Here is a 24,753-nt window from a genome sequence, read left to right as displayed (position 1 = left end):
ATCCTAGCAGGCCCTGAGGCTGAGGGAGCCTGGGAAGGAGCACCCCCAACCCCGGGGTGGGGGTGGGAAGTCGTGACTGACAGGTTGTCAGGGGGCTGACTTTTGGATGGGAGCTTGGGCGGATCAGACAGCAGCTGAGATCCCAGTGGGGGGACTGGCCCTGGTGATGGATGCGCTAAGTCTCTCCTGACTACCTCTGCTCTGCTCCCCTTGCCCACCCCCCAGCTCCCATCCCTCCTTCTTGTGCTCTCCTTGGTCACTGGCCAGCGGTGCTGGGGCTGGAAGAGCCAGCAGATCCATCAGGCAGGGGCTGCAGGGAGGCTGGCGTCATCAGTTCATGAATCGTCTCAGCTCTGGGGCTCTGTCAGTGGGAGCCAGCACAGCGGCATCTGGAGTATGTACCCCAAGGGCATAGTACATGCAAGGGAGAAAGGGGCTGCTGGGGCCAGACAGATCTGGCCTCAAACACTGGCGCCACCACTTCGCCAGCCCTGTGACCTGGGGCAAGCCTCAGGGTCCTCCTTTGTAAAACAGGGATAATACTACCTAACTCAGAGGTTGTTGAGAGGATCAAACAAGTGAAAGGGTTTCCAGATTGCCTACCAGTGAACTTCCCTGATGGCTTAGTGGTAAAGAATCTACCTGCCAATGTAGGAGACGTGGGTTCAATCCCTGGGTCAGGAAGATCCCCTGGAGAAAGAAATGGCAAGCCACTCCAATGTTCTTGCCTGGGAAATTCCACAGACAGTGGAACCTGGAGGGCTAGAGTCCATGGGGCCCCAAAAGAGTTGGACACAACTTAGTGACTAAAACACACCACCACGACCAGTGGGCATTTCCATTACTGCTAAGCACACAGTGGGCTTGTGGCAGAATCCAGCTCCCATCTGCCTCTCTGCCTCCCAGACTTTTGTTCTTCCTCTGTACTAGCCTAGGCTTCAGCCTGGTCTGGAGGCAGAAGACTTGATGACCTTGAGAGTTGAGCCCCTCTGGGTCTGCCTGATTCAATTCCAGGGGTTGGGAGCACATAAGAATCCGGCTATTGCTTTGTTTGTTTAGCTGATTACATGACTGATGAGTGAATGTGAAATTGTACCTTCCCATGAATTCTTAAGCTGATCACTAGAAACTCATCTTGAAGGGTGTTTCATGCGGGAGGAAGCAAGCAGAAGCTCCAGCCAACTGAGTGACTTGCAAACTTTAGGGGGAGATGTGACACCCATTAAGAGCTATTAGCTAAGAACCCAGGGCAGATAATATATTAATGCCATGTCTGATCTGTTAATAGCATAATCCCCAGTGCTAATGCTCATCCCCAGCATTCAGTCAATCTCTGTCAAGGGAGGGAATAAAGGAAGCCTGACACAGACTTTGTCTGTTCCCCTAAGCCAAGTGGCACTTCCATGCGCCTGGGAGATTTGGTGAAAACTTGCTCTGAACCTAAGACTGCTCATATGTTCCACAATTTATCACACTTCTCATCCCCTGCTCAGGACAGGGCAACCTCCTCCATGTTGTGTTAAACCACTAGACCCACACACAACATTTAGTCCTTCTCCTTTTTCTACAAAAACATAATTGCCCTGAGAATTTTGCCACCACGTTACTGAAGATTTGAGGGTGTCACGGGGGAGGGACCACTGAATTTACCAACTGAAAAGGTAGAACACCCCACCTTCCAAACTCCAAGTTCTTGATCTGTGATCCCTCTCCCGAGGCTTCTGGGAAATGTCATTCAGGGGGTCTCTCTGCCCCTTCCTGCCCTAACCCACAGTTTTTCTTGCAGGGAGGAGGGCTTCCAGTCTGCCTTCCCCAGGCCCCAAAATTCCAAAGGACACATTATTCTCCTCTATTTTCCCTTCCATATGAATCTCCCAGGCCCTGTGGACCCAAGGCAGATTAGGACTCAGGGTAGAGAAGCCCTTTCTAAGGTTCTAAGTTTGAGAGCTCTCTAGACTGTTGAGCTCCCTGTCAAGGGAGGTGAGTCAGCTCAGTGAGGCTGTAGAAGCTCCTCCAGGGTACAGATGTCACTTCCCAGCTCTTTATTCAACTTGGGGGTTGAAAAGGACAAGAAGCTGGGAGGCAGAGAACCCGTGTTTTTGGCCCCCGCTCTCTTACTGTCAACATGAACCTGCTCAAAATCCCCCTCCGTCTCTGTGCTTCCGTTCCTTCATCTGCACAATGCAGTGAGGAGAAGAGAATGGGGAGGGCAGACTGGATGCTCTCTCAGGGTCCCCACAGCTCTGAATCACTGTAGTTTCCTAGTATCTCAAGAGTGGAAGGTGATTTGTTTTTTCTGCAGCAGAAACTGAGTGTCAAGTTTGTGGGGAATTGAGAAAGATTGCATCTTAGTACTCTGGCCCTGGGCCCAGTTGGGGCTCTGTCTGGCTGCTGCAGAGGGGGATGGAGGTCCCCGGACTGCCCTCTGGTCTGTGGAGAAAGTGAAGCTGGTTCTTGGTGTCCTGCATGGAGTGGGGCGAGCCACGCTGATGGGCTCCCCAGACTGTGCAGAGAAAGGATGGCAGCAGCACAGAACTCGGTGGCCTCTGTCCAGGGGATGGGGTGGGGAGCATCTCTCTGCATCCCTGTGCTGCTGAGGTCACGGAGGTGAACTCTGCTCTGTGGGTGGGACTAGGATATGGAGGTCATGCCTGTCTGTCTTCTTGCATTGCGGGCTCCATGGGAGGATATGGGTACACAGGGCTCTCTCTGACTCTCATTGAGATTGGTCCAAAACTTTTCCTAAGTTCTCTGGAGGTCTTTTTAATTATAGAAACAGTTGCGCAGTGGTATCCAACTCATCGCAACCCCATGGACTGTAGCCAGCCAGATTTCTCCTTCCGTGGAATTTTCCAGGCAAGAATACTGGAGTGCGTTGCCATACCCTTCTCCAGAGGATCTTCCTGATCCAGGGATCGAACCTGGGTCTCTTGCATTTCAGGCAGAGTCATCATCTGGACCACCAGGAAAGCCCAAGAAAACTGGAATGAGTCGCCATGTCCTCCTTCAGGGGATCTTCTCCACCCAGGGATTGAACCCATATCTCTCTCTTACATCGTTTGCATTGCCATGTGGGTTCTTCTAGTGTCACCTGGGAAGCCCCTTTTTAATTATGAGTAACATTAAAAAAATAAACCAGCTCCCACATGCCAGGTTCTGTGTTGGGCACTGAGGTATAGCAGTGAATAAGAAATGGCTGTGGGACTTCCCTGGTGGTCCTGTGGTTAAGACTGCATCCTTCCAGTGCAGCAGGTGTGGGTTCAATCCCTGGTCAGGGAACTAAGATTCTACATGCCATGCAGCACAGCCAAAAAAGAAACAAAGAAATAGCCTTTGGCTCCGGCCCTGTAGTGCACTCCACCACCCACCACTGCTGGTTTCTGGGACCCCACCAATGTGGAGCACACCTTCACTGCCATCCAGCCAGAGGGCAGGCAGCTTGGCCAGGCAAGTGTTTAGAGCAGAAGGGATTCTGCCTCATGGCCAGGAAGTTCCCTCAGCCCCAAGGAGCCTCTAAAGCAGCACAGCATTGACCTGAAAGACCACCCACTCTTCCTGGAGGTGGAGAAGTGCTTGAACGCAGGGTCAGCTGTGGCCATGATCTGGAGGAACTGAACGTGGCAAAGGCGGGGCAACTGGTGCTTGGGGAGACCAATTCAGTGGAATCCAAATCAAGCACAGTATGAGGGGACTTCTGCATTCAAGTCAGAAGGAACATCATTCAGAGCAGTGATGCAGTCAAAAGTGCTGAAAAAGAAATCAGCCTATGGTTTAAGCCTGAAGAATTGGTGACTACAAGTCTTTTGCTTTTGACTGGATCTATAAGTAACAGGGAAGCAAAGCAGTGGTCTCTTTCACACCACTTAATGTGCTCTTGGGTATGGCTCTGCGTTCCATGGATTTGGAAACAGTGGGATTAATCTTTCCTTCCTAAAATACTTGCCAATAAAAGACTTTGGAAACTGGATAAAAGAAAGATAGAAAGAAAGAGAAAGAAAGAAAGGAAGAAAGGAGGGAAGGAGGGAAGAAACAGACAAGGAAGGAGGGAAGGGAAGAAGGAAGGAAGGGAGGAAGGAAGAGCCCGTCTCACTTGGGGAGAAAAAGACAAGATTATGATAAAAGGCAGTCCATTCTCTGACAGAAGGCTGTGGGACAGATGGAGCTGGTACCCAGATGTAGCAGAGCCAGACAAAATTTCTGAAGTCTAAGCAAGAATTTGATAGATTAAGAGAATGTAGGGATGAAACTGGCCTGTTCTGGGGAGAAGGAGCAATGCCTGCAAAAGCCTATCATAGGGAGTGGGCAGGGTTCATTCTGAGCCATGCAGGGGCTGTTTCTTTCACGAGAAAGACTGGTGTGGAGCAAGAAATAGGAGTTGGGGAGGGGAGTTCGGGACACGGGAAGGAACTGAGGCTGGAAAGGAAGAGCCCAGGATCAGGCAGGGTCTGAAGCCATGAAGGTGGAGGAGGCTGAGCATTATCCTGCAGTGGGAGCCAGCGAGAGCTTCTGGCTGGGGTGACATGGTTGCATGTGTAGTTAGATGTGTCAGCCATGCTGTGTGGAATGGACAAGAGGGAGAGGGGTCTGGGGACAAGTTGGGAGACTGGTTCAGTGAATCAGATGCAGGAGGAGGATGGATGGGCTGCCGTAGTAGAAACAGTACTGGAGATAAATGGATATATTTGTGAGACTATGGAGGTGGAATCAACAGGACCTTCGTTCCCATGAACTCTGAATTCTGAATCCTTTAATTTTCCAAATTCACTGTATCTTTTAAGCCACTCAGTGATTACATCCACCAACACAGTAATAGTAAAGGAACTAATCATTTGGGTTTTATTTGTGCAGCTTTGGAAATTGGTCTTACCACCCACCACCTATCATGACATAATAGGAAATCAGAGCTTTGGATCATCAGAACCTGTATAACTTTGCCTCAATTAGTCAATATAGCCTAAAGCAGAGAAACCTGATATTTTAGTTACCTGAGTTGCAGCTGGTCACCAATATCTGGTCTCTCTTATCTCTGGCATCACCCTGCACATGGTTGTCTGCATGACAGTCAGAAGGATCTTTCTAAAATGAAAATTGGATCTTGCCTTAAAATTCCATGGTAGTGCCAGGGTTCCTCTCTCCTCTCTCAGCACCCTGTCCCTCAGTGGGCCTGGTCCACCTCCAAGGGTACCACCTCTGTGCTATTTATTCTCAAATACATCTCACAGTCAGAATGCTATCCTGATTTTCAGCCTCCAGAGTCTACCTGAAAGCCTTAACTTGATCTTCCATCAGACCCCTGTCACCCAAACCCCGCATCTCCTAATGCCTCCCAGTGTTGTAAATGCTGCCACTAGCTGCGGGTCATCCCTGGTCATCAGTTTTCCTCTCTCTTCCCTCCACCTGCTTCTCTCCAACTCTGCTGACAAGGCCCCCATCCTCGAATCTAAACCCCCATGTTCTCTTGCTGGGATCCCTTCAGGAATCTTCTGTCTGGAATCCCTGCTTCTGTCTTGCTGTTCTCTAAACCAATCTTCACACAGCAGCCAAAAGGAACCTGTTTTTAAAAGATTTTTTAAAAAATATGGATCATTTTTAAAGTCTTTATTAAATTTGGTACAACGTTGCTTCTGCCTTATGTTTTGACTTTTTAGCTGAGAGTTATGTGAGATCCTAGCTCCCTGTGTGCTGGGCTGTGCTCAGTCGCTCAGTTGTGTCCAGCTCTTTGCAACCCAATGGGTTGTAGCCCACAGGCTCTCTGTCCATGGGATTCTCCAGGCAAGCTCCTGGAGTGGGTTGCCATTTCCTCCTCCCGGGGATCGTCCCAACCCAGGGACTGACCCTGAGTCTCCTGTGTCTCTGGCACTGGCAGAAGGATTTTTTTTAACCACTGAGTCACCTGGGAAGACTTCTAGCTCTCTAACCAGTGTTCAAACCCACAGCCCCTGCATTGGAGGGTGAAGTCCCAACCACTGGACCACCAAAGAAGTTCCCCCAAGGGACTTTTTAAAACATAAAATGGATCATGCCATTCTCCATCCCTCTGCTTAAAATCAAGTATCACTTCCCACTTCTCTTAAAATATTGACAAAGTTGACAGGGCCCAGTATAATCTGGCCCTTGCATACCTGTGTTGCATTTGTAGCATATCAAGTCAGCTATGCCAGAACTACATTTCCCAGAATTCCCTCTGCTGCACACCCCAGGTGTGCAAGGCACATGGAGAGGGTTTGCTGGAGGTTTAGAAGGAGGAAGCGAAACAGCAGTCTTCTAAACTCCAAGTGCAGGGTCCCAGGCAGTGACTGGTCAGTCTACGCTGCCTTTTTTTGTTTTCTTGAACATGTGATGCACCTCCACTTCTTAGCCTTTATGTGTGCTCCCTCCCCCTGATGCTCTGCTTCAATCTCTGCCTTAACACTCCTGTTCTTCCCACAGGTCTCAGTCCTGTTTTCTCATGGCGCTAAATACTTCTTTTTTTCATAGCTCTTAATGGTTTGTGGGGTCTTTTCCAGTGAGTTGGCTCTTTGCACCAGGTGGCCAAAGTATTGGAGTTTCCGCTTCAGCATCAGTCCTTCCAATGAGTATTCAGGATTGATTTCCTTTAAGATTGTCTGGATTGATCTCCTTGCAGTCCAAGGGACTCTCAATAGTCTTCTCCAACACCACAGTTCAAAAGCATCAATTCTTCAGTGCTCAGCCTTCCTTATGGTCCACCTCTCACATCCGTACATGACTACTGAAAAAACCACTAAAGAGTCACACACAACTGAGCTACTGAACAACAGTGGTTTGTGGGATGTTTTGTTTGTGCATGTGTATATGGTGTGGCCATTTCTATTACGTGTCTCCCCAGCAGACCATAACTTTCTTGTGGGCAGAGGCCACATCTGATCGCTTCACCTCGTGTAGCCCTGCCTGAGAGGAGTGGGTGTGCCATAGTTGTTCTTTCATGATGACTCATTTAATAATTGAATGAAACAAAGAATGAGTAAACAAAGGGAAGAAAGAAAGGAAGGAAGAAGGAAAAAAGCAAAGGATGATAGAGGAGATAGAATGGAAGGAAGAGAAGAAAATAAAAGCAGGTCTCATTTGTTGTGCAATTTTCAGCTAAATTACCACTTCCCCAGGAGGCTGGGTTAGAGGCCCCTCTGGGTTCCTCCGTGCCACATCCCTTCTCACACTGGATCCTGAGTATCTCTTGCTTTTTCCTCTCCCTCACCAGACTATAAGCTCTCTGAGGTGGGGCCTAGGCAGGAGGAGTGCAGTAAATGTGTGGTGATGGGGCTGGACCCATGGGAAGCCTGAGGTTCTCTGCCTGGCATTCCTTCCAGGTCTTTTTTACTGTGGATACCCCACTCACCGCCAAGTCTCAGCTCTCCCTCTCCCCAGAGTCTTCACTGTTATCTGAACAGCCATGCTTCCCTGGCCTCCCGTTCTCCATCCAGCAATATCCAGATGCCCTTCCCACCAGCCTTCTAGAACAGGCCCTGCTTGGCCTGCCAGAGGACGGGTCTCTGGGGCAGTAGAGGCTCACTCAAGACATGGGACAGACTGATTTTTTTTTTCCAAGGATTTTCTTCCTTCCAAATGCTTCCCCAGTGATTGAAGGATTTGCCTGAAATAACAAAGGTCACTGGGCCCACCAGAACAGAAGGGAGGGTTCAGGCAAATCCTGGGTAATTTCCCCTGGGTTCTGGGGAACATGACTCCCTCCGTGGCCAACAGTCTCAGTTCTGCCCCTGTGGGGTGTCCTACAGCACATCCTGCTCTCTATCTCCTCCCAAGTCAGTGCCTTCCCCACCCCCTGACCCCCGAAAGGCCCTGGGGTTAACTTGCTGTCAGTAATATGGCTGCCTGTGGTCCAGAGTTCCAATCCTTATGTTGTTGTTTAGTCGCTAAGTCGTGTCTGACTCTTTTGTGACCCCATGAACTGTGGCCCACCAGACTCCTCTGTGTCTGGGATTTCCCAGGCAAGAATACTGGAGTTGGTTGCCATTTCCTTCGCCAGTGCATCTTCCGCACCCAGGGATTGAACTCATGTCTTCTGCATTGCAGGCAGATTCTTTACCACTGAGCCACCTGGGGAGCCCCCCAAGTATCCAGTCCTTATACTTCATTCATTCATCCATTCACTCACATATATTCCTTCCAGGCTGGGCACGAGGGTTGCAAGATAAACAGTCTCTGACTAGACAAGAGGCACGTAAACAATCAGAGCCTCATATGACAGATGGGATCACAGGGGGCCAAAGAAGAGGGACACGGGAGACAAGGGAGCCTTTTCTGAAGAAGTGACGTCTAAGCGGACACCTGAAGGATTAAAGGCTTTGGCCAGGCAGAGGGGCAGGTGTTCCCAGCACTGAGAACAGCAAGTCAGGCTCACAAGCAGAAGTGAGCACTTGATGGGGATGACCTCACAAAGGGACTTAGAAGGCCACGATGACAAACTTGAACTTCCTCAAGGGGCAGTGGAGAGCCACCTATAGGTCCACGTCTATGTAACTGTGAGCCGGAACTGACCAGTCTGCACTTGATCAGGTGTGGAGAGCAGCCTCTTATGCCTCCCCTGCTCTTATCTCACTGTGGGGCCCAGGGCCTGTCCTTCCCACCCCAGATCTCAGCCTCCTCCACGTCCAGGCCTCTTCATCTAGAAAACGAGGCCCTGGGACGAAAGGCTCCTCCAGCTCTGAGATGCTCCTGTCCTGAGACATTCTCTTTCATTAGTTATCTAATCGATTGCATAACATTTTCCGAGCACAGATCTGACGGCGGGCAGGCATTTTACGAGGAGACAGGGATCCCAGTGCTGTCCTGCAGGAGCTCACAGAGTGCTGGGGGGCAGATCATTGGAGCTGGACCCACAGCACGAAGCAGAGTAAGTTCAGAGCGGCGGGAGCCGAGTGGAGCCAGTGATTCATTCTCCCTCAGGGGCCCGGGGGCGGCTTCGGAAAGGAGGCGCTGATGATCCTGTCCTTGAAGGCTGTGCTGGGGAATGAAGATAGGGCCTGCTTTGTTCAGGGAGAATGAGTCAGCTGGGGGCCGGAGGCAGGAAAGGAGGCCTGGACACAGGTAGCTAGCAGGCCCCTGGGGGCCCCTGAATGCCCTGAGAGTGTGCTCCATCCTCTGCAGGGCAAGCGGAGCCCCAGGAACCCTGAGGAGGGGGTTGAACTTTTCTGCTGTGTCTTTGGGATCCTGGAGCCGACTTTGCTTCAGTGACTGGAGTCAGTTCATGTTGTGCAAACGAGAAAGGAGGGGCGATCTTAGGGACCCAGCTATTGGTCAGGCTGTGAGCCAGGTGGCTGAAATACATATCTTCGCTATTTTAACCCTAAGGAGAACTCTCTTAGATAGAAATGCTAATTCAGTTTTTGAGGGAGGAAACAGAAGCTCAGAGTTTAAAGCACCCAGTGTGATGTGGCACAGTGAGAAGGTGGTGGAGCCAGGACCACACCTATATCCCCTAAGTGCCTGACCCCCGAGCTTTGCCCCTCCCACCAGCCGCCCCTGAAAGCTCCAAGCCAGCCTTGGGCTCCACCAGACCCAGCGCCTGCACCCAAGTGCTCTGTCCGAGATGTTTCCTGCTGGCCTTGGGTGATGGTGGGGTGTGGAGGGTAGTGAGTGTTGGCAGGGAAGGAGACCAAGTGCCCCCTTCTGTCCTGTCACTGGACACCCTCCAGGAATGGGCACCAGGCTCCCCACTGGCCCGGTGGGGGGGATAAACTCTTGAACTCGCCCCAGAGATAAAAAGTGCTATCTCCTCCTAGGCCTGAGTGTTGGCAGATGGGGACTCTCGGGCCCACCTCCGGCTGCCTCCTTCCACAGCTGTGAGGAAAAGCTGTCTGAAGAGGGTGGGAAGGGGACCCCTTGGGCCCTGCCCTCCCCTGGAGATGCCCCATCTCTTGCTTCTTTAGGGTCTACTGAACAGACCCCCTGTCCTGCAGGGCCTAGAGTGGGGGTGCAAGACTCGAGGGAGCTGTGAGGTCACATCCTGGCCCTGCTACTTCTGGGAAACGGGTTTATAAGCAGACTTCTTTTGAGCCTCAGCTTCTTCATCTGTAAAATGGGGATGATAACCCCTTCCAGGGGCCAAGTGACACCAGTGCCTGGAACAGATCGAGCTCTTTGCAAACAGATCATTACAAAGCAGAGATAGAAGGGAGCCTGACTGCCTGGGTTCAAGTGTCCAGCTCTGCATCTCCAGCTGTGGGAACTTATGGAAACTTGTCTTCAACTCAGCCTTGCTTTCCTCTTCAAGAAAATGAGGATTGTGAGACTGACCCTGGCTAATTCAGGCAAAGCACCCAGGACAATGCCTGGCACAGTGGTGGGTACTATGTGAGTATTGTTTGTTTATTATTAGCATTTCTCTCTACTTCACCCACTGATCCTCCTGGACCCTCTCTGCTCTGGGACGGACCGCTGTTTCTCAGTCTCCCTTTCTTCCTGGGGCAAACCTCTCTCACGCCCATATTCTCTCTCCCTTCTCAGAGGGAGGGAATTTTGGTGATCCCTTTCCAGCATTCAGGGAGGGACTGAGGCTGATGGGGACACAGGCCTTGTAGCCCAGCTTAGAGTGAGTAGGCTCCATTAGTCGGTCTCCCGCAGCGCCTGCCCTGTGCTGGAGAACAGACCATGCTTCTCCTGATCCTACAGACAAAAATGCCACAGTGGTGATTCATGGACTCAGGATCCCAGAAAGCTGGGACTGAAAGGGGCCCCAGAGGGTACCCGCCTATTCCACATCCATGCCCCTTGCCCCTGGTCTCCTTATAGAAGGTAGCAGACCTCCAATATCATCTCAGGGTAGCAAGATTCAATAAGTGCCCCCTGCTGCTGGGACTAACGACCAAGGACCACTAAGTCTGGGTCTTCCAGGCCTGGGGGTGAGCCTGTGTGTCCCTCTGCAGTCACAGCTGGGCAGACCGGCTCTGAGCCTTTGCTATTTGAGGGCTGTTTTGATAACCTCTTACCATTCCTCCCCCTCCTGCAAAGCCCCACCTGATCACCCCACACCCGGGGCCTCCTCTTATCTCCTCACTCTAAGCTCTCCATCCATTACTGTGCACGAGTTTTATCTGAGTCTCCACGGAATGGGATTGATTTCTATGAATAATTGGAATAGCTGGCTGGTGACCCAGTGTTGCTGCCACCAGGGTGGCTGGGGCTTCAAAGCTCCCATCCAACTCTTCCCCTCTCTCCATTCCCATGGCTGTTATCTGGTCCAGGCCACTCTGACCTTTGGCTTGGATCATGGTTACAGCTTTCTGACTGCTCTTTCTGCCTGGCTTACAGCTCCTTCCCTCCCACCCCCGTCTTCTACTCCCAGCCATCTTCTCTAGAGCAGCCAGATCCATCTGTAAAAGCTCAAACCCTTCCCTTGGCTTGTCATTTAGGGCCTTTCTGATCAAATCCCAATTTAACTTTTTGGCCCATGGATAAATATTCATTCTTGTGTTCCCTAAGCACAATCAAGTTTTCTTTCAAGTTGCGCCCTTTGGGGGTGTTCATTCATTCATTCATTCATTCTTCATTCACCTTTGAATACCTGTCTTATCCAGGCCCTCCATGGGCCACCGAGAATGCAGAGAGGAATCAGGCATAGACCTGTCTTTAGAGAGCACATGAGCTAGCTGAAGAGGCAGATGTATAAACTGGCCATCTGTACTGGGGTGAAATAGGTGAGGTGTCTAGGGAAGCACAGGTTTGGAGAGAGTGGAGGAGTGGAGCTGCAAGAGCCTAGAGAGTCCTATGCCAGCATGGAGTTAGTAGGGAAGACTTCCTGGAGGAGGGGGCATCGACTGAGGTCTTGAAGGATGAGAAAACTGGCCACATAGAGTAAAGGTAATTTTTCTGTTAAGCAAAGCTGACTTCTTGAACCAGACCAGTTCAAATACTGCACCCTTTAAGAATTCTTCCTTGTATAAGGGATGTTATACGATATTTCCCCTTCTCTGTCTGACTTACTTCACTCGGTATGACACTCTCTAGGTCTATCCATGTTGCCACAAATGACATTTTCCGTTCTTTTTAATGGTTGAGTAATATACCATATGTATTCCTTATATGTGGAATCTAAAAATAAATGATACAAATGAACTCACAAAACAGAAGAGACTCACAGACTTAGAAAATGAACTTCTGGTTACCAGAGGGAAAGGGATAGTTAGGGGGCTTGGGCAAGTCATATACACACTGCTATATTCAAAACAGATAACCGACAAGGACCTGCTGTACACCATATGGAACTCTACTCGGTGCTATGTGCCAGCCTGGACGGGAAGGTGGTCTGGGGGAGAACGGATATGCATATACATATAGCTGAGCCCCTTCACTGTTCAGCTGAAACTATCACAACATTGTTAATCTGATACCCCAAAACAAAATAAAAAGTTTAAAGTTTGAAAAAAAAATAAGAAATCTTTCTTAATTGGCAATACCTATACTGCCCTCAATCCAGGGCTGGCCTCATGAGTATGCAGCTCACGGAGTCCCTTAGAGGAGCCCATATGCTTGGTTTAATCTTCTGCTGTTGCTGTCTGAAATTATTTAGAATTTCAGTAATTCACATCTTCAGTAAGTCCCTCCAAAGTCTATAACTGATCCTGCCTCCCTCAACTCTTGTCATTTTCAGCCTTTTATTATGGTTGTATCCCCTCCCCAACCAAATGCCATATCTTTTCCCTGGGGACCATCTACAACTCTGGGTGGATTTGATTCATCCCTGATCTCAGGGTCCAGCACCAAGGTGGGCACCAAATAGCCTCTGTGAAAATCTTGGTGAAGGCAATCAGACCCCACTGGAACCTAGTCGTTTCATCATAGCCGTGACAGCACCCCATGGGAGAAAGTGTAGTCCCCTTGCATGCACTCCAGGGATTCAGACAAAAGGGATGGCTGTGGCTGGAGGCAGCAGGAAGTGCTCCCTCGAGGACCCACCACTGCTCTCCTGTCAAATGTCCCCTCTCAGTCCTCCCTGAGTTTTAGTCTCAATTCTTGGTGTACTGATACCCTCCCCTCTCTGGGCCTCTCCCTGGGCCTCTGGGCAGAGAGAAGAGAGAAGCTGGGAGGTAGGATGACAGCATCTTAATTTCCCTGCTAATTACAAGTGCTGGGAAGAGAGGTGCTAAATGCCAGATAATTACCCAGGAGGAGACACGTGCCAGACTCCTGGCTGTTCTCAGCCTCAGGAATTTCACTTTAATGGTTTTCTTTTCTTCTTCTTCTTTTTTTAAAAAAAGATAAAAAGAGTTAAGTCCTGGCTTTCTCTCTCCTTGGGCTTAGGAGTTAAAGAAAGCAGTCCCTTTCTTAAAGCCTGTCCTTATCAGGGACCTAGCCACAGACCCTCCACATTGGCTCTGGAAGAAGGTCTAAGGATCACAACTGTGTTTGTACTTGAGTCAGGCTGTGGGTGTGGAATGGGGTGGGTGGAAGGAGGAGCCTCAGGTTTCTCCTCCCTGCTTGCTACCTGGAGACACACACATCACCACCACCACCATCACCACTGTGGCTCCACCTTTGAGAATGGGAAGCCCAAGCTGCGGTCTCCTTCAGGGGTGCAGGCAGGAGCAGGCAGGGAGGGGTCCCCTGTGGTCTCCTGCTGGGACTCTGCCACTCATCCCGAGGGCAGGGGGCGGAATACGGTGTCACCCAGTTGCTTGGCCCCACTCCCATTCCCCGATGCCTGCCAGTTTCAGTCGTAGCTTGAAAGGCTCCCAACAGGAAGCTATTAAGTTGATGAGCATTCTTGTGGTCCTGGATTGATACAGCGACGCTCTGTTTCGTAAAGCTGTTGTAATTTCCATAATAACATTTTCCTCTTCTTAAATAAACTTGGACCCCAGCCCAAAGAATGTGGCTGGCTTTGCCTGGGGAATTCAGGACCTGAGATTGTGGAGGGGACACTCCCTGGAAGGGTGGGAAAGGAAGGGAAGCCCCAAGGGCTGGGACTCAGAGGGGCCAGTGGAGTCCAGCTGAGCAGAGGACCCATAACTCAGCCCTGGGCTGGGCCAGAGCCCCTCCATCCTTCTGGGTGTATTCCTTTTATAATACAGGAAGGCAGCCTAAGGCAGTGGCCCTGAATATGGGCCCTAGGGTTTCATTATAGGACCACTATATACTGCTTCTGTAGTCCTGGGTGAGTCACTTAAGCTCCATGCTTCAGTTTCCTCATCTGAAAAACAGGGATAATAAATGTTCCTAACTTACAGGTACATTGTGAGGATTAAATGAGATAATATATGTAAAGTGCCCCCAAACAGTACCTGGTGAAAAGCATGTATTCAACACATCTTTCAAAGAGATCCACACAAATGACTGCATCTCATAGATAGCTTTATAATTCTAAATTTCTCAGGTTCTGGAATTAGGGAATAATAAAACTTTAGCATTTTTGAGGCACTGAGTTTTAAAACTCTTAAGATCATTAGTAATGGAATCTGATAATAATGAGCAATGTGGAGTCTTAGATTCACAGAATCCTAGACTATGAAACAAAATGATATTCACATCTTAAGGTCTTCAAGGTCAGCCCGACACTGGCCATTCAGTGGCTGTTCCCACATCCTCATGACCATGAGTTTTCTACCTCCAAAATTTGCCTCCCAGGAAGTTAATACTGAGTAAAGATCTGCCCAAATTGTCAGTCCCCATTGGTCCTATTTCTCTCTGGGCCACCAGAGTGTCTCTGCTTCCACTTCCCAAGAGAGCCCTGAGAGGTTGGGAGAGACAGAGACATCAGGTTTACCCAATGCCTGATCTTCTCTGGGCTGCTTTCTCTTAGAACAAAGGTCTCCATCATGTCAGTAATAAGCTGCCTTGGCCTGACTAAGTCTTGCCACCTAATGTGCCAGAGTGAACACTAGGTGAACTTGACCATGGCAGGGCTCAGAGGGCCCTCTGTCATCCTTCACTATCTTTTTTTTGTTTTTTGAGGGATATATATTTTTTTTTTCTAGTTTTATTGAGACATAGTTTTTCCAAGTTTTAAATATTAAACATTATTTCATTTAGTACATTTATATATTTCCTCCAACACTGCATTAAAAATTCCAAACTTAAAAGATGACAAAACTATATAGTGATTACCTATACATTACCTCCTAGAAGCACAAATCTTAATAACATTTTGCTAGATTTGCTCTATCAGGCATCTGTCCACCCATCCATCCCTCTGTCCATCCATTAAGACAGCTTGCTGTGTATCATGTGTCTAAAGTTTTTTAATGATACATACTCTTTCAAGTTATTTTAAAAATCTGCTTTCAACATTCTATTTTTTCATGTCTTTTTAAAAAAATAGAAGTATGGTTGATTTACAATATTATATTAGTTTCAGATGTACAGCACAATGATTCAATATTATTTATAGATGGTACTCCATGAGATACAACTGACATATAGCACTGTATTAGCTTCAGGCATACAGCATAATGACTTGACTTACATACATCATGAGATGATTACCAAAATAGGCTTACTATCCATTATCTCATGGAAATAGAACATCAAAGAAATAGACAAAAATATTTTTTCCTTGTGTTGAGAACTCTTAGATTTACTCTAACAACTTTTATATATAACATAGAGCAGTGCTAAATTATCTTTATCACGTTGTACATTATATCCCTAGTGCTTATAACTGAAAGTTTGTATCTTCTGACTGCCTTCATCTGATTTCCCTCTCCCCTCCAATTCCCACTTCTGGTAGCCACAAATCTGATCTCTTTTTCTATGAGTTAGTATGTTTTTGAGGTATAAAGACCTACAACATTGTGTTAGTTTCTGGTACAAAACGGTGATTCGATATTTCTACACATTTCCAAATAGCCCTCCATCATTTTTTGACTTGGTCTAAGATCATGTTCTTTCCGGCAAGTGAGCTTCTCCGGAGCACGGCTCTCAGAGCCCATTTCAGTGAATGATTACAGAAGTGAGCGTGTGTGTGTGTGTGTGTGTGTGTGTGTGTGTGTGTGCACGTGTGTGCCTTTGTGGGTGCAAATGTATAGAAGCTGGGAAGGGAGCTTTGACGTTGGATCTCAGAAGCCAAGAACACTAAGACTAAAGAGGGGAAAGAAAGGAAGTGACATGACTGAAAATCCTTCCAATGAGACACTGGTCCAGCCCTTCCCAGGAGCAGCATCCACTCAAGTAGTGGCATGTGCTGTTGGTTGGACAGGCGCCTGTCTGACACACCTTCCAACCGGTGTGCAGAATATCTACAATTCCCATGATTGCTTCAAAATTTCCCCACTACCATTTCTTTTTAGAAGAGGTAGTTTGCAGGTGGGGGGTCATTAAGCCTCTGATGTCGACGTGACTTTGAATTGAGAGTGGTCCCCCAAATGTAACTGGATGGGAATCTTGCTGGGGTGGGGAATGATGCATCTGACTGTCTGGGTATGTCCTGCATGAAGATGCCGGAACCAGCATCAACTGGAGCCTAGATGCAGCCAGGGCTCTGCTCTCAAGACACACACTTTAGCGAGGAGTTGCATCCAACCAGAGGAAAGAGCACCTTTTTCTAACACAACACAAGTGTTCTAAGTTCTAGTAGCAAGCAAAGGGGTGGTGGAGAGGGCAATGAAATAATGAAAATGTAAACCCTGGGATAAAGGAACTGAGAAGGATGACACATGTATTTTGTTGTGAGAGGCATAGGATTGGTTCAAATTCAACTCCTTATTGAAAATATGAAAAAGTGAAAGTGTTAGTCACTCTCAGTTGTGTCGAACTCTTTACAACCCCATGGACTGTAGCCCACCAAGTTCCTCTGTCCATTGAACTCTCCAGGCAAGAGTACTGGAGTGGGGCTTCTCCAGTGGATCTTCCCAACCCAGGGAATGAACCCATCCATGTCTCCTGCGTTACAGGAGGATTCTTTTCTGTCTGAGCACCAAGGAAGCCCCTTCCTTGTTGAGCTCCAATCTAATCAGGAAACATCCAAACAGACCATGATGAGAGCCTGGGGGAGCCTGGAGGAGGGTGTGGATGGAGGCTCCTGCTCTAGGTCCTAGAGAATAATCAAGACAACGCAGGTAGGAGAGGTTGGGAGAGGCAGCCTAGGCAGCATGGGGATGTTGGAGAATGGGCAACATGCTGTTGTGATTTACAAGAAATAGATATTTGGACATTCAGATGACCAAAGTATAATTCCCATATAATTTAGGTCTTCATCCACTGCTTTTGGCTTACAGCTCCCCAAACCCTTGGGATTTCCTGGAGGATAAGAGCAATGGGAGCATCTTTTATCATAATATATGGTTTCTTGTCCTAAAACCAAACATTTCAGAGCCATCAAGGTGAAATGGGTGTCCTGTTATTCAAGATGCCTTGTTCCATGATAATTTTTTATGTTAATGTTTCTGTTAATATGATGGATTTTGGAAAGCACCTCAGGATAGGGGCTGGTTGCCAGGGGAACCAATCATGCAATTACAGGATTGCATGATTGGAATTTTCAGTCGAACCTCCTGATTTCTGGGGAGAGGAGAGGGCTGGAGGTTGAATTCATCTCTGGTGGCCAATGACTGAATCAATCCTGCCTACTGAAGCCTCCATAAACATCCCAAAGAGCTGGGTTCCTAGAGCTCCCAGGTTGGTAAACCAGTACACTTCCATGTTTCACTGTGCTGGGTACCAAACTCCACGGAGGCAGAGAAGCTCCTTTGTTCCAGACCTTACACTATGGATCTCTTCATCTGGCTGTTGGTTCCTATTCTTTAATATCCTTTGTAATAAATGGGTAATCCAGTGAGTAAACAGGATCCCAGAGTTATGTGAGACATCTAGCAAAGTAACTGAACCCAAGGAGGGAGTCATGGAAACCTCTGATTTTCAGGCAGATGGTTGGAAGCACAGTGAAACCTGGACTTGCGACTGGCCTCTGAAGTGGGGGGCAGTCTTATGGGACTGAGCCCCTGCCCTGTGGAATCTGCCGTTGCCTCCAGGCAGGTGTTGTCAGAATGGAGTTTGATTGTAGGACACCCAGCTGATGGTGTTGGAGAATTGCTTGGTGCTGTGAGATGCCACCTGCCCTGCCCCTGCCATGTTGGAATTGGGTGTTAGAATTGTGTCAGGATTGAGTCTCAGCTAAGGATGAGCTTAGCATGAAGAAGGTCTTCAACACATACTGGATGAATGAAGAAGTGGTTAAATGAAGGTGCATGGGTGATAGTGAGGAGATTAGAGGGAGGTAAAATTGGAGAGCTGGGCAGTACTTGGACCTGCCCCCCCCCCCCCACAGCTATATGTGATGATGCTCGAGTGCTTCTCTTGTTGGAGATGGGATGCCACTGAGTGAGCGATTCAATCTGCCAGAACAATCCTTCTGGCAAAGGTGTGGAGGTGGCCCAGAGCGGTGAGATTGGAGCAGGGTCACCATCAGCCACGTGTTGTCACCACTCTGCTCTGAGCTGGGAGCTGGGTGAGTGGGCCTGGGCAGAGCTGGTGCAGGTTCTGACCTCTGTAGGCTGAGGCAGGCAGAGCTAGGTGCACGGCTGAGCTCGCTGTGCAGCGGGAGGAAGCGCGGGAGGTGGAGGCACCACTGGGCGCTCCTCACGCCTGGCCCTCATGGGTGAGGGGCTCCTTTCCCACCAGCACAAGCATCACCTGCCTGAGCCTGCAGGTCAGTCAGAAGCTGCACGTGGAGTCTCTCTCAGGACAGACATGAGACAGCCTCCCTCCCAGTTCCAGAGCCTGGAATCCAGGGACTGCCTGAGTTGTCAAGCCAGCAGCTCTGGACCCTTAGGAACCTCCTCTGGGGAAGCAATGTCATGGTGCTGGATCCCATGGATGAGGAACTGGAGGCGATACTAGTACCTAGAACAGGCTCAAATGGGCAAGCCAGGCAGTGGTGGGAAGCAGGGATGGGCACTGGGGGTCTGAGAAACAAGCAAAGTCTGAGAAAAGAGGAAGCTGTTGGAGTCTCAGCTCTGCGAAGTGAGTCTGGAGAACTCACAGGGGCAGGGAGCTCGGTGGCCCTTCACTCCCCTGGTGGGGACATGAGGCCAAGGCTTTCTAGCTGCTGTGGGAGAGGCAGGGGGACTGAAGGTGCATTTGGAAAAGGAGAGCATCAGAAGCTCGCTGAGGGCTGTGGGGTGGCTGTGTCCCAAGAAAGAGCAGTGGGTATGGAGTGTGTGATGGAGGCAGGGTGGGGGCCACGCAGCTCGCATTGCCGACTCCTCTGAGCAGCCCTCGCCTGGGTCCGTGGCCATGTCTCTAACCTGGACTCCAGCTCCCGCCCTTCTTGCCTCCCGCCTTCCTTTCCTGTTTGCTCACCCCTCCACTCCCTCTTGTACAACTTCCTTAACTTTCCCGTCTGCTTTCCGAAAACCCAAACGCCCTCTGGCCCTCAGCTCACGTGTGCCCCCCCGCCCTTCCCCTTTGCTGCCCAACCTTCCCACTTCACCTTCAAGCCTGGAGCCAGCTCTCTCCCTTCTTCTCTTAGGAAACATTCGGTTTCACTTTGCATCTTATTTGTGCCCAGCGATTGCAATCAGAGGGCCTGGTTTGAGCCCCTGTCTCTGAGAAGGATGTAAATGTGGGCAAAGTCCCTATTCTCCTAAAGCCTCTAAAATAAAGTTATACTGGGAATTCCCTGGTTGCCTAGTGGTTAGATTCTGGGCTTTCATTGCAGTGGCCTGGGTTCAATCCCTGGTCGGGGAACTGAGATCCTGCAAGCTGTGCAGAGTGACCAAAATGAATTTTTTTTTTTTAAAAAAAGGATATATACCTTGGAGACAGGGCATCCATCTATCCAGACGTGTCTGGGATGCCCCCAAGTTTATGTCTATTGTCCCATGTAGTTATTAATAGGGCCCCCCTCACTCCCTGAAGTGTCTTAGTTTGTGTGGTAAATTACATGTTAACCCTGCTCCTGAAGCTCTTATGAAGATCAAATCAGATAATCCCATGAAATAATCCATGTATAGTTTCTGAGCAGAGTGCCTGGCATAGAGTAAGTACTTGTTAAATTCCATTTTGGTATTTTGTTCCCCACAGACTGAGCTCTTTGAGGCAAAGGCTGGGTCTGATTCAGTTACAATTACCAAGTGAGAATGGCCAATTACCTGAGAATTTAGAGCACAATCAAGTCCAATAAATGCCGAAGTGATGCTGAGGGTGGCCTTGTCTCTCTCTCACAACTCGAAAGCCTGTTGGCAATACCCTCACTCAGCTCCTCTGGGCACCATGCTGCAGCCTGGAGCAGAGGAGAATCCAGCTTCCTACACACCTATTTGGTGCACTTTCTTTGTGATGTCACTGCATCCTCACATTCATTGCAAAGGTGGGTCTGATGTTCCAGGACTGTGGGCATTAAAGAATGATAAGAAATAGGGCAGGGAGGAGGGAGAGCTAAAACTGAGGATTAAGCAGGGAAAAAATGGCTCAGGGCTTGTGAGCCCCAGGAAAGGCACTTGTGCTGCAAAAGCCACTGTGGGATCTTAATCTGGCTAGCAATGAGGACAGAGTCAAGCTTGCATTTTAGAAAAATAACTGGCACTTTTGTGGGGGATGAGCTGGAGGGGTGCAAGAGCAGATGGAAGATGATGGGGGCAGAGCCAACAAACTGGAGAAATGTCTAAGGATGTCTGGGGTAGTGATCTCATGGTGCTTAGCACAATGCTTGACGCACACTTGTGGATATCAATTAGTAATAGTACTGTACATTATCAACATAGTAATAGGAAGAATAGTAATAGCCCCTCTATATTTACTGTGATGTAAAGGAATTTACCCACGTTATTTCATTTAATCCTCATAACCATCCTATCTGGTAGGTGATATGGCTAGCCCCATTTTACAGATGAGGAAACTGAGGCCCAGAGAATTTAGGTATTTGGACCAAGGTCACACACAATAGAAAAGAAACAAATTCAAGATTTCAAGGCATAACTGTTCAACTCCAGAACTTATGCTTTCTTAAGCCTCCACATCAACTGCCTTGGAGGAATTTCTCAGTTGTCCTGGGCTCTGAGGAAAGACACCCAGCAGAAGCCCATGTCTGGTGACCTAGGAGAAGAGAGGGGGGTGGTTTATCATAGCAGGGTCGCTGAGCGAGACGAGCTCAGAGGAAAGTGCCCAGGCAGGCAGCCCCTGTCCCTGAAGTTGCCTTCCCCTGATACAAACCAAAGCTGACCCAGAAAGAGATGCAGAGGGAGGGGTCCCCTGACCCCCGGGCTTTGGTTCCCTGATGCTCCTAGGATCATCTGTCTTCCGGTCCCAGCTCTGTGCGGTGGACCCATCCAGCCTCCTCCAGGGACCACCGTCTCTCTTCTAATTGGTGGAAAATTGGTTGCTAACTGTCAGGAAATCGCCGATTTTCCATCCATTACTGGAGGACCAGGGCTGTGTAGCTGTAGGGGACTCTGGGTGGGAAGCACATGCTGATTAGGCCTTGCAGTTAACGATCAGGTTCGTGGACCTCCTCAGGCAGTCCTCCCAGACTGCTTATTAACTCCCTGCGAAGACCCATTGGGTAGGAGATATTGGTTAAATGGAACGCAGAGCCACAAAAGAGTCACTATTCATTAGGCTTTGGTTGTGGGGAGGAGATGGGGAAAAAACTGTGGCCTCAGTCCAGGAATGTTAAACAGCCCCATAAGTTGGCAGAGAACTTTATAATTGCTGCTATTAAAATATATGTATTTATATAGGTGATTTGTTGGAGGAAAGAATTTCGGCTTTCAGAGGAGATCCTTGCTATGATCTCACCCAGGATTAAGTTGTTAGGGACAAGATATTAATTATGGCCAAGGGCCCCAATCCCTGCCTAATTAGCTCATGGAATATAATTTGCCTACAAATGCTACTGTTACAATCACCTTGAACATGTCTGGAGCTTTCCTCCAGTCGGGTTGGGTGAGCTTTACCTCATCATGGGAGCAGAGGGGAGAGGGGGGGCAGGAGGGCTGGGTTCCACTCCCACCCCTGTCCCTGACTTGTGAGGAAGGGGCTTCTTCTCCAGTTTCCTCACCTGCAGTTAAGGGGTATAAAGGGGTACATTTGAGAAGCCCTTTTCTCTAGGGATGTTCTGAGACCCACAGTCTTAGTAAAGACACAACACTGGCCTGGGGTTGAGAATACATTGATGCCCAGCTTCTGCAATCTGCAAAACCCAAGACATGCAAAGACCTTGTCTAAGGGAAATCAGGAAGTTCTCTTAGGAGGTCAGACATCAATTGTTGATAGGGCTTTTTTCTGAAGATCAGGGAGGATATTTGTCAATTTCAGTGACAGGCAGCTCTGTACATCCAGTGGTTCTCACCCAGGTGGATCACTCTATACTCTGACCGCTGAACACAGTGTTCATGTTCTCCCTGTTCCAGACCTTCTCTCCTTTGACTCACCACCTTCTCTACTTGCCAAACTCCTGTTTATTCTTTAGCACTGAATTCAAGTGTCCCTTCTTCATCAAAACTTTCCTGATTGTCACAGACGCAGCTAGGTAGGCCCTCCCCTAAACTGTTTTTCTTGAATCCTCTAGACAAACCTTCAGCTAACCTTGACTTGCAAGATCATTATTTTGTGCCTTGATCTCACCTACCAGGCCGTGAACTTCTTGAGGCTAGGACCACACCATGTTTGACGTGACTCGAAATCTATGCAGCTCATCCCAGGTAGGTATCAAAGTTAACTGAGCTTGATTTATATTTCTGGCCTGTGTAGTCCTTGAGAAAGGTTTCCAAGTCCTTTGCCTCTGGTGTGAAGAGGAAAAAGGGCTTCGAGAGCAGGTGGGGCCCTGGTTCTTGGATGGGTTCTAGACCTGTGGAGTCTGGACCTCGTTCTCAGCTCAAGTATAGGTGCTTAAGAGGGAGTCCTATGTTTCCACCCTATGGGGGACATGTGGTCTTATGGGGGGTGATTTGAGAAGGCAAGGCCTCTTTCTTCCTCTCTGTCTTCCTAAGATCCTAACACAGATCTGGGTTTACAAATGGGGTTTGGGGGAGGAAGTGAGGCTGTATTGTACTAAATTCAGTTGGTGGTGACAGAACCCCCAAGACACTGAGAAAAGCCGTTCAAACCCGGGCCTCTAGGCAGAGGACTTTGCCTGTGGTTCCCCGGGTTGGGGGCTGAGGATCAAAAGCAAGGAAGGTGCTGCCGACTAGAAATATAAACAGATTCAGGAAGGGCTTAGAGAGAGATTCCTGGATGACAGATCTCTTGCAGGTAACAGGTCATTAATAACTGAGAAAGATGATGATGATGATGATAATAATAATTAATAATAATACCTCCAGGAGAGCTTTTATACTTTTAAAAGCTTTTTTTTTTTCTTGCCATTATCTCATTAGATACTTACCACCTGCTTGGGGAAGGTTATGGTTGCTCAGAAAGGTGAAGGGACTTGCCTGAGGCCACACAGCTCATTCAGGGCAGAACTGGATCTGAAGGGTGTTCCCGACTCCCTTCCCAGGACTTTCTTAGTTGGGAGCGACAACATTCAGAGGAGGTGTCAGGTGTGTCCTGAGACCATAGCCGTGTTTCTCTTCCTCCCTCCTCATTTCAATGGCTCCGGTCTCCTGCACTGCCAGGCTGCTTTGGTAAACTTTCACTCCAGGGTGTGCCCTGCTCGGTGACCTTAACACATGATATTGAATAGAAGTCTTCCACTCACTCGGTTTCCACATTTGTGCAAGTGATGGTTACCCTCTTGGATCCACTGTCTCCTCTTGTCTCCTCTTTGCCCATCCTGAGGGGTAGATGGCATAGTGCCGGCAACGCACTCAGCAACCTGCCAGGCACATAGAGAGCACTCGGCAAACAGGAGATTGGGATAATGCCTGGGGGCGAGACGCTCCAGGCTGACTCGGAACGGACTGAGGGGCAGCTTGCTGTCTGTCTGCTACTCTCCTGCTCAAGGGTGCTCCAGCTGGGTTCTCCAGAGAATGCTCCTGATGCAGTTCCGGGGAAAGCCCTTGAGTTTCATGGACCCCTTGCAGTGGTTATTTAGACAGTTATTGGTGACCTGGGGTGTCTTGCTAGAATCCTGAGCGAGGCTTCGGGAATTTTGTGACTCTGTCAGATATGCTCACTTCTTAAGTGGGCGAGGCTAATTGCTGTGAAGGTAGTTCCTCTTATTTTATCCTTATTCTACCCTGTTTTGGGAGCACATGTTCTCAAGTGAAAATCATGGTCCCCCTTGGGGTGTGAAAGGGGCCAGTGCTGCCATCTACAGACAGAAGAGTGATTAGACTCACTTCTTGGAAAGCCTGGTTAAGAGCAACTGAAAAAAGAGGAAAGAAGTTAGTTGCCAATCCCAACTGCCTCTCTCATCTTATTATCCTAATGTTTTAAAATCTGTCATTGTTCACCACTGTAGTTGTCAGATGTCTCACTTTAATGGACATTTCTGGTTGCAAACCAGGGCACATATGGTGTCACTTCCCTTTGGGACCGCCATTGAAGCCCTGGCACCATCCTGGTGCCTTGTGTAGAATACAAAGGGTTTAGGAGTCTGCTTGATTATATATCGTGTCATTGCTTTGGTAGTGGATCAACATTTGTGAAGATCCTCTGCAAAACTTGGGTTTAGCAGGTCCCAAAGGGATGGGATAATAAATAAATAAATAAACTGTGGAAAATTCTGAACGAGATGGGAATACCAGACCACCTGACCTGCCTCTTGAGAAACCTGTATGCAGGTCAGGAAGCAACAGTTAGAACTGAACAAGGAACAACAGACTGGTTCCAAATAGGAAAAGGAGTACGTCAAGGCTGTGTATTGTCACCCTGCTTATTTAACTTATATGCGGAGTACAT

At 48.8% G+C, this 24,753-nt stretch overlaps 1 protein-coding gene across 1 annotated transcript in view; it reads left to right on the top strand.

Moving 5' to 3' along the window:
- LOC122437005 (putative selection and upkeep of intraepithelial T-cells protein 1 homolog) overlaps positions 1-24,753 on the top strand; it is a 164,323-nt gene that overhangs the window by 46,541 nt on the left and 93,029 nt on the right. The window contains exons 3-5 of the mRNA XM_043461405.1: positions 8,755-8,869; positions 10,250-10,329; positions 22,541-22,610. Of these exons, the coding sequence (XP_043317340.1) occupies positions 22,595-22,610 (16 nt within the window). The 5' untranslated portion in view covers positions 8,755-8,869; positions 10,250-10,329; positions 22,541-22,594. The remainder of the gene's footprint in view (positions 1-8,754; positions 8,870-10,249; positions 10,330-22,540; positions 22,611-24,753) is intronic.

This window comes from Cervus canadensis, chromosome 2 (genome assembly GCF_019320065.1).
Source record: "Cervus canadensis isolate Bull #8, Minnesota chromosome 2, ASM1932006v1, whole genome shotgun sequence".
NCBI lineage: Eukaryota > Metazoa > Chordata > Mammalia > Artiodactyla > Cervidae > Cervus > Cervus canadensis.
The sequence above is the reverse complement of the archived record's forward strand: the minus strand, read 5'-3'. Positions and strand labels throughout refer to the sequence as shown.